The sequence below is a fragment of the Cryptotermes secundus genome, unplaced genomic scaffold (assembly GCF_002891405.2).
Source record: "Cryptotermes secundus unplaced genomic scaffold, Csec_1.0 scaffold737, whole genome shotgun sequence".
NCBI classification, from domain to species: Eukaryota; Metazoa; Arthropoda; class Insecta; order Blattodea; family Kalotermitidae; genus Cryptotermes; species Cryptotermes secundus.
In genome coordinates this window covers 1,325,193-1,335,513 of record NW_019727105.1, presented here as the reverse complement: position 1 = coordinate 1,335,513, position 10,321 = coordinate 1,325,193, and the positions used below count along the sequence as shown (strand labels likewise).

Sequence of the window (10,321 nt, the reverse complement as noted above, 5' to 3'; positions counted from 1 at the left end):
CTCTATGCAGAAGTGGCAACACAGCGAATGATTATGAAGATGATTATGTTTAGTCTCGCATGTCTCGAAGCATATACACGTACCTTCTTTGGTATGCAGAGATGTGGGCCTGTATATCTCCGTTTATAAGAACGTTGATTCTTTATACACAACAATTTCTCTGTACTGACCAGGCTCGGTTAGATTATCACAACTCTCAAGGCCAAGCACAGCCAAGCAGTGTCATAGAGCTTCAAAGTTTCGCAGCGAGAACAGTGATATTGTCAGCTCACCATGGCGTCGTTTTGTTTGGAAGATTCAGACATTTTTCAACTCACAAATGACTCAGAATCAGATTGTTTTACCGACAATTCTGAGAGTGGCGTTGAGGAAAGTGATTCAGAAATGGATTTCGACGAAGACCCATCATCTTCGTCGGCAATCTGGGGACCACCACACCAGCGTGGCAAGAGGAGTGTGAATAATTATTCAGGTGGAGCTGTGGGCAAACTGTGGCAAACAGTTATAGCATCTGTCGTCGAACCTGGAAATGGACAAATAAACTATTTTTCCATCTCCTGGATCTGAACAGTTACATCCTGTTGTCACACAGAGAATTTCGTCTCGCTCTTGTGCGGAACATGCTGGAAGGGGACCACCTCGCCATCAATGGCCCAGGGGTCGAACCCCTGCCGTTTTATCGGAGATATCTCGATTATAGGAGGCCAAACCACATCACTGGCCCACTTCCTCTACTTCGCAATTGGGGTGTCATGTGTGCTTTTCGCGTGGGAAACGAAGAACCGTCTAGACAAAGTGCGTGAAGTGCGACGTCGGACCCTGGATTTCCGGATGTTTCCAAGATTTCCACATGAAGCCAACTCCGTTAGACGACGCAGGTGGGAAGAGAGACAACTTATAAAGCTGGTGACCAAAAATCATGTAAGTAGAAAAAGAATTTATAACTTAAAATTAGATTTTAAAAAGCCAGCCGCACGCGTGGACTGCGTGACGACATATGGCGTCATTCATCCCCTTGACTTTATTTTCATGACGCCATATGGTGTCGCTCGGCTCTTAAAGGTTAACAACGAAAGACTTCAAAGTTACTAATTTTAAATGTCCAATTATAAATGAGAGGGGGGACAAAGTTGCTCGCGTCTGTGACACTCTTTAAGTCATACATGTCCCCTGGGTAGGGCAAAATAAGCAACAAACCTGGCAAAGTTTCCCAGAAGAAAAGTGCAAACTTCTTCAAGATGCAACAAAGCAAGAACTTGAGTGCTCTCTATTGGGTAGCAAGAAGCAAAATGGATTAAATGATCCCAAATGCAGCCATTGGAAACAGACCAACCAACTATAAATGAGAGCTAACCTTCAGCACAATTCTGTAGTCAGAAATTGGGGCCCGGCCAGTCCAGACAGCAAATTTACATTCATCTCCCTCAATGTGTTCAGTGACACCCAGCTCAGACGTCTGTGGAAGAAAAACACATTTAACAACAGCTCCACCATTACAGAATATACTATAGAAAAACAGATCTCCCACTTACAATTGCCAATGCAAGGGGACTTATTCAGACATCTTACAAAGCTCATTCTTAAAACAGAGATGATGTACACTTCCACTTACGTGTATCCTTGTGCATTTCTTTCCAATCTTGTGGACACTCTTCCAATTCATTTAACATAGCTCCCAGTAAATTTGGATGACACTCATTTTTATTCAATGTGTTCTATATTAAATGGAGGAATGAATTTTAACATGCTTTCTACCAGAGAAGGGGATTACAGAGTGGCTACATAAACACATTATCCTTCAAGTAGAGGCTTCCATTTTTAAGAACTTAATAATTTTTCAATAATGTCACACTTTCTACATGTTGCTTTTTCTGTTTTCTTCGCCTGTGCAATAATTCCTTCAAGTACATGAAACTAAACACATCCATGCAAACCACTCACACTCTTGCATGTAACTGTCATGTTTTTATGATTTAGGCAAAAACTGAATAGAATATCTTGCAAAAATTACTGTCACAAGTACACAGATAAGTCACACAATATGTGATTTAAAAGAAAATGGCTATCTGACCTGATGAAATCTTACCACAGATTTGTTTGTTTAAAAGAAACAAATCCTGTAGCATGAAACAGGGATGTAACATATACACAGTTTCCTATGCACAGGCACATGCACTATTATGCAGTCTATACTTTGTAAGATGAAGTACTTATTAATTCATTATTTGTCCCTACCCATTCATCAAAAACTTCATCCACTCTAAACAAACAATTTGGCCTTATGTGTGTAGAACTATAACTCCAGAATATTTTCATAATGAAACATGATATGAGAAACCATAAGAAGAACATAATGATGGGAACACGGGGTTGCATCAGACAAACAGGAATAACATTTTACTTAAAAAACCTAAATATTCTTTTATATTTGTTGTATGTAAATGCAAGATAATACTGTACATAAATGACTTTTATAGAGACAGGCACATCCAAAAATAAAAACTGATCACTGTGTAACTTGCAAAACTAAATCATTCATCTACAAAACACTTACAGCAGTTTCCAAGTGAAGAGACATGCTGTTTCTAATGCTTACCATGAGCTTGTTCTTGTAAAGATACTTGGCTTTGCCACTTGAGTCTTTGACCTCTTTACTGAATAAAAGATAGAGTTCAAAGAGGAAAATATGTCGTTCACGGCCTTTTCGAATAATCTGTTTGGGGTCCCATACGTGGAATGTATCCTGTAGGATAACCTCGCCCAGTTTATCGAGGGTCACATCACAGCCTTCTAACAGTGAAAGATGCATTGCATCATTTGCTTTCTTTGGTACATTTAACATTACTTCCAGACCATCCTGAAAAACACAAAGTATCATTCTTTAAACCACTTTCACTGACAGAACAGAAGCAGTGTAAATGTTTTACCTGTCGTGGACTTTTAGTTTAGTTTCCAAAGCCAAAACAATTACAGTGATGCATACTATAAACATGTATGAGTGAGTATGCATGTGACTGACTGGACACATGCACGCTTTCGCCTTCTTACATTCAATCTACTGGGTTTTTATGCCAATAAAAAGGTCATGTAAAACTGTGTCACCTCAACATAATTTTCTTACATCCCCACTTCCCTAACCACGAAAACAATGGCCATGAAATTGCGGCTCATTGAATTTTAAGTCTTACCTTATTAGTACTGGGATTCTATACAAAGAATTGGCTAGTTATGAGCACAGAGCAATGGAATATAACAACTTTTGGCATGCCGTTCTACAGTTGTTCTATGTGAGAAAGCTTATATGGAAACAAAATGCTATATATTTGCAAAACAAATATTTCAATATTTACCTCTTCTGCACTTTTGCACATGTGGTTTGACCAAAATTTTACCAAAAAAGAAAACAGACAACTACCTGTCAGGCAGCCCTCTTGCCTCTGAAACTTTTGAGCATTTGTTTGCAATGGCACATGGACCCAAATGTCACAACCCATTGTAAACTCACGGATGTCACCTTGTGACTTCTAAATGAAAACCTGTGATATGTTGGCAATAAGACAACTGACTTAAAGTAATAAAGTGTGCCAGGACTGGAAGCCATTACACAGTAAGAGGATCTGGCTGATTACAACCTTCCACAACAATTTCTTTATCTCTTTATCTTCCATCCTGTTATGTACCATGATTAAATTATAACTGTGAGCCATCAATAAAACAACAAATTTTATGCTGATATTAAAATTAATAAAAAATGGATCCAATCTGACAATTCAATAACGGCATGTATATTTGTAAACCACCTGCTGATGATCTGCGCAGATCAAAATATGAAGAGAAATGAAAATGAAATAAACCGAATATTAAAGAGCTGAATATTGGTTTATAATCACTTGTTCTGGTGACGGATCTTAATTATACCCTTAATTTCTTCTTCACCTAAAATTGCACTGTGCCTCTTTTCTGGTACCATTTTGCAAACGGTTGAGCAAGAGTGGTCATAATCATAAACGTGAGGTTTTGAATAGGTAAGGGAAATATGGATTTACATTCAGTCTACATGCTTTACAATGAAGCCAGGATACAAAAAGCACACTATCTGTTAGGAGGGCATTCACAGCTAAGTACCAGCAGACAATGAATAGTTATAGCCTAAATGCATCTTAGGACAAACCTAAATATGCATTAACTTGAGAGAAGAATGTCTTGGATAAAAGTTATAGGGATCAATGTCTTACATACCGTTTGTGTAAAACTTCATGATTTAGATAAAATCACTAACATACAAGGTGGTTCAAATATAACCGGAACTGACTTTTTTTTTTAAAACATAATTGCCAAACACTTACTTGCACACGTCAGTCTTCAACGTACTCCCTTCCAGAGTCAACACATTTTATCCAACGTTCTGGAAGCATCCTGGGGCCCTTTTCAAAAAAGGCTTGTGGTGGAGGCGTATCCACTCTCAAACAGTCTGGATGACGGCATCATTGTCCACAAACCGCACGCCTTGGAAGTCTGATTTGAGCCTTCCGAACAGGTAGAAATCACTTGAGGCCAAATCGGAACTGTATGGCAGATGTGTCAGAAGGTTCCATTTCAGTTTCCGGAGGGTTTCCATTGTTGTTTTGGCCGTATGGGGGCGTGAACTGTCTTAAAGGAAAGCTACCCATTTCCACGTGTCTTCCGCTTGGATCGGATCTTTTCCTTCATGTCCGTTGCCAAGAGGTCTGAGTAATTAGCTGCATTGACTGTTCTGGCATTTGCCAGAAAGTCTACATGGATAACCCCCTGCCAGAACCAGAAGAACCGTTGCTGAACGGCTCCTCCACGTTCTCTTGGGTTTGGGACAACTGGTATGATGCCACTCGCATGATGACTGCTGGGACTCGGAAATGAAGTAGTGCACCCACGTTTCATCAGTGGTCACTAAAGACTTCAAAAATGCATCACCTTTGACTTCAAACTGCTGTAGGAGATGACTGGCAGCTTGCATGCGCACCATTTTGTTCATGTCCGTCAAAGTGCGTGGTACCCACCGTGCATTCACCTTGTGATAGTGCAGGTGGTATTTCATGATGTCTTCTACACTACCAACACTGATGGATAGCATTGCTCCAAGTTCCTTGATAGTGATGCGCCTATTCTCACAAATAAGAGGGTCTGCACGATCAATGTTTGGCTCAGTGATGGATGTTCGCGGCCGACGATCATGCAGTTCATTCTTCACGCGCTCTCTGACCTCTCTGAAGCACTTACACCACTCAAACAAATGGGTCTGTGAGAGACACTCTTCCCCATACTGTTGTTGGAGTCTGTGGTGAATTTTCATGGACGGGATGTCTTCTCCAACAAGGAATTTGATCACAATGCGTTGTTCCACGCTCCACGGTACCTTCTGTTCACTCATCACTCTAGCAAATCCCAGACAGGACTGAACAGGTTCTAACCCTAACAGGAGTGAGGGTGGAGGTTGTGGCCTCACTCTCTCAAAGTCGCACAGCTGCTGCACAGTGCGGCTTGTTTACACACAACTCAGTCCCAGTCATATTTGAACCACCTTGTAGTAGTAATAATACATATAGAATGTGTGGCATCCAAAGTGTTGTCAAATTTCATGCAATTGTTCTGACATGTAGGTCAGTAACTAACATCTGCTTGATATAAAATGTGATACACATATGTGAACCATTTATAAATATGACGCATAATCAAAATGCATACATTAAATGCCACTCAAAGGGTGCATTTGTCCTGTCTGTCTTGTTTCTCAACTAGATTCCATGGGACTGTTACAACTGTAACATTCCATGACATGAAAAATTGCTGACAACATATTTCCATAGAGACTACTGACACCGTTATGCCTGATACCGGAATTAAACTAAACGTACCAATAGGAGAATATAAACCCACCTTTATTTCACCCTGCCCCTCTTCACAACATGACTGAAGGTCCTTGAGCAACAGTTGATATTTAGTGATGCGTTGGACAGGCTTGATGAGATATGCTGCAATAGGATGCTCCACCTTGTGTTTCTTCTGAAGCTCCTCAAAGAAAGATCCTCCATGCTGCACCAGTAACGAGTTCGACTCAGGCTTGTTCTTGCAGTATTTTACATACATGTCAAACTTCTGAGCCTGTATAAACAACACAATTAAACTGTTGTTAAATAAAGATCATGAATTGCATGAGATATACGTGGTGCAATCCAAAAGTTCCCAAAATTTGAATTTTGTGCGCGAATGGTTATGAGTACATCAAAATAGCGCTAGGTGTCTCCCAACACACCCTTCTTCAATCAGTGTGGCAAGCAGCGTCAGATTGAGTGGTTGGGTTTATTGTTGGTGAACGTATTTCCATTGTTGTGTTTCCGTTAGTTTGCGGTTTTGCGATGGCTGACCTGAGACAGCAGCATGTCTGTATAACGTTTTATTTTAAACTTGGGAAAACCACTGCAGAAACACACCAAATGTTGAAGCAAGCTTTTGGTGACAACAGTTTAGGTCACACACAAACTTATGACTGGTATAAAAGCTTCAAAAATGGTCGGATATCGACTGATGACGACGATCGTTGGGACAGCCGTCAACTGGCAGCACACCAGAAAATGTCGCGAAAGTTATGGATCTTATTCTGCAAGATCGTAGACTGACCATCCAAGACCTCTGTAACACCTTGGGAATAAGTTATGGTACATGTCAACAAATTTTGTCAGAGGAACTGAACATGAGGAGGATTGTGGTGAAGTTTGTGCCACGACTGTTGCAAAATGAACAGAAGCAGCATCACTTGGCAGTCTGCAGGAAACTTCAACAGCAGCTTCAAGAGGATCCAAATTTTCTTTTGAAGGTTGTCACTGGTAACAAAAGTTGGGTTTATGGCTATGACCCTGAAAGCAAGCAGCAATTGTCGCAATGGAAAAGCCCTTCTTCACCTAGGCCAAAAGAAAAAAAGTTTGACAAGTCAAGAGCAACATTAAGTCCACGTTGATCTGTTTTTTTTATATTGACAGGATTGTCATAAGGAGTTCGTCCCTCCTGGTCAGACAGTCAATAAAGAGTTCTATCATGATGTTCTAAGGTGTTTGAGGGAAGACATGAAGAGATAACGTGCAGAGAAGTGGTGCATGAACGACTGGGTACTCCACAATGACGATGCACGACCCCATATGGCTTACATTGTGCAGGAATTTTTAGCTAAAAACAAGATGGCAGTTGTTCACCACCCACCGTACTCACCAGACTTATCTCTATGCGAATATTTGATACAGCTGAGGAAATTCAAGCAGAAACGCAGACAGTATTAAACACCCTAACAAAGAAAGACTTCCAGGATGCATTTCAAAAGTGGCAGAAACACTGGGATCAGTGTATGGGCTCCCAAGGTGACTACTTTGAAGGTGATGGTGCAGAATAAGATCAAGGTGAGATGTAATAGTTTTTATTAATATATTTCAGGAACTTTTGGATTGCACCACATATTACTATATTAAAACTCTTTTTAATATGAGATACAAATTCATCTGAAGAACAGAGGACCTGATTTCCAGGGAAGACAACAACAGAGGAACCAGTTCCATAAATGAGTGCAGTGGTAGATGTGCTTCCTCTTCTTCTGCATACATTATGGGGTGGGCAATTATTTTGGCTGGTAGGTCATATCAGCTTATATAAGTTGTAAACGTCACATATCTATATTGGTGGAAAAGTGTAAATGTGCAATTTATGTCTCACATTTATATAGGCTACATAGAACAATTCTGGGTAACTGCAGTAATTAACAGGTTTTAACTCAACAAAAGAAACAAGAGTTCAAACATGTTTTATTTATTAGAATTACTTTAACCTTATAGCTATAAAATTAAACTGAATTTCTAATGTAGCTGTATGCAAAATACACATATACACTTGTTTGTATCTCAATGAGGTTGCCATAACATAGCCTGGCTGGACCAGGCCAACATGCCAGCTCTTGCCCACCCTGGTCTACATCATACACCACAGATACTTACATGAGAGTCGCTCATTTTCATTCTTCTCTAGGCTCCCAAAATCACTCCTATATGCATGTACAAGTTACATTTTCATTGAAAAATTACTTCTGGTTTTAAAAGACCAACATGCCTAATAAGTCATAACATACTACGTATTTGTAAATACACACGTGATTATCACATACAGTGGAACTCCTATTGAAAGTTTCTTTGAGGGGGCAGTGGATGTGAACAGTAAACTGAGGAAAATCTAAAACTGAAGTAATTTATCATTCAGATTATTGCCATGAGATGACTGAAAATTAAACATAAAATATGGGAAAACATTAAATCAAGAAATTTAAATGGGTGTTCCACTGCCTAAGCCTCAGCAAATACAAGCATACTCACCCAAGTAACAAAACAGTGACCAACATCCTCAGGCATAGTTTCATATTTCTCTAGCTCCCGAAGAAATATATCATTGTGGAAGTCATGGATTTCCTCCATGTTGCCAAATATAACATCCTCCTTGCCCTGCAAAGGTGCTGGTACATTTGCTCCACCTGAACGCATTTCTTCCAGGAAGAATTTTATGCATGTCTCCAGATCTTTCACATATGTTCGCTCCGTTTGTAAGAGCTCTGCCATAATGAACCTAAACAACAAAGTTTCAGTTCAATTAACCCATTGCTGCAGTATGCAAATTCACTGTAGAATGATGTCATTAAACTGGTTAATTTCAATACCTTTACATGCTGCATTACAAGCCAAAATATTTCTGACAGTGAAGTGATCAATTATAGACAGATGCTAAATACAATCTTCTCCTTTAAAAGTCATGCCTCCCCAAGCAGTAATTTTCAAATTATCTTTATCATTCACTTTAGGGCCCAGTTTTGAGAAATGTCATTACTTTTATCTAACTTTACATTACATTCACTGCAACATATTTTCTCCAAAGATTTCCAATTATGATTTTTTTGCTGTAATCTTACAAACACCTGAAGCCTTTTGGTCCCAGTTACTTAGCTACTGTAAACTTTGTAGGGCTAGGTTGTTCAGGCTTGTTTCCATGAGTCCCAAGATGGTCTTGGTCTCTACTCCTTAAGAGCACTAGTTAGCCTACTGGACAGTTTACCATCCTTTCACGAGGCTAGTCCAGTGATGGAGTTGTCATGTTTTGGCCCCTGGAGAGGCTGAAGTACACCATTTCCTCCGTACTTTGTGCAATGATTATACTGCCATAACTTAGTCAGGAACAATGGAGTATATCAACATGAAGTGAGACTGACACTTGGGTAAAAGAGGATTCAAGAAGCATCTCATATCACTAGCATCAATTACAAGAAACCGAGACCATTTTCGGTCTCTCCTGTCAATCTCATTATCCTTGTTTCTCAGGGGAGACTCCCCAAATTCTGAGCTGATACAGTATCATCAAATTCTAAGAAGACCTACTCTTTTCTACGAGCAGATTTCCTCTTCTCTTCATTTAGCTCCTTCAGTTCCTTGTTTGCAGCCTCCTTCAACTTAGTTTCTAGTAATGGATCTGAGTTTCGGTCAATTGAGAGATCCTGCCTGCTCTCACTCTCAACTTGAATTCCTAGGGATCCTTCTAGCTGTGAGCTGCAAAGGAATATCATAACCTTAATAATGTGTACCCAGTTACCACTTCTTTAATTACTACTGAAAATAAAATAATTTGGTAATATTCATATGTGTTTGGAAAATAGTTGACCTTTAATCTTCAGGCGTGTATGGAAGACCACTGTTAAAATGCTAAACACACAAGTTAGGGCATGTACACAGTGTCTTTCTACTTAATTACATCAAAAACTGTATACATCACAGAAAAGTGCACCACCGCTCTTTATTAATTTTGTTCAAAACATTTCTCACTATAATTAAATACCTGGTGAGTTCCACTAATGGTATTTGAAGAAATGCATGTAGGTCTTCATACAATGTGTCACTATTTTGTTTGATTGTAACCAAAGCTGGAATGTGTTAAATTTCTTTGCAATGCCACAACATACTTCATGAGTATACATTCAACAATTCTAGTTACTGCATGCACAGAGCAGACAGACAGACAGACATACTTTTGCAAATTTAATATGCACTCCACATTATCATAAATTTATCTACAGAACATTCATATATGCTTTGTACATACAAGCCTGCAAATTTAATATTTTATTGAACCATCCTGTTGCGTAGTGTGTAGATCCGACTCTGTGTTCCACTTCTTGCCACCTTTGAGCAACTTTGTTTAATATTCATTCATCTTCTCCTCTTTACTGTATACCACTACATGTTTCGGCCCAACTGACCATTATCAGGTG

The 10,321-nt window shown here is 39.4% G+C and overlaps 1 protein-coding gene across 5 annotated transcripts in view; it reads right to left on the bottom strand.

Moving 5' to 3' along the window:
- LOC111864472 (kalirin) overlaps positions 1-10,321 on the bottom strand; it is a 768,927-nt gene that overhangs the window by 342,920 nt on the left and 415,686 nt on the right. For all 5 annotated transcript variants that reach the window (XM_023851737.2, XM_023851735.2, XM_033751441.1 and 2 more), the window contains 5 exons: positions 9,435-9,602; positions 8,385-8,631; positions 5,914-6,138; positions 2,597-2,857; positions 1,355-1,456 (listed from right to left, as the gene is read on the bottom strand). In XM_023851737.2, coding sequence (XP_023707505.1) covers positions 1,355-1,456; positions 2,597-2,857; positions 5,914-6,138; positions 8,385-8,631; positions 9,435-9,602 — 1,003 coding nt within the window. The remainder of the gene's footprint in view (positions 1-1,354; positions 1,457-2,596; positions 2,858-5,913; positions 6,139-8,384; positions 8,632-9,434; positions 9,603-10,321) is intronic.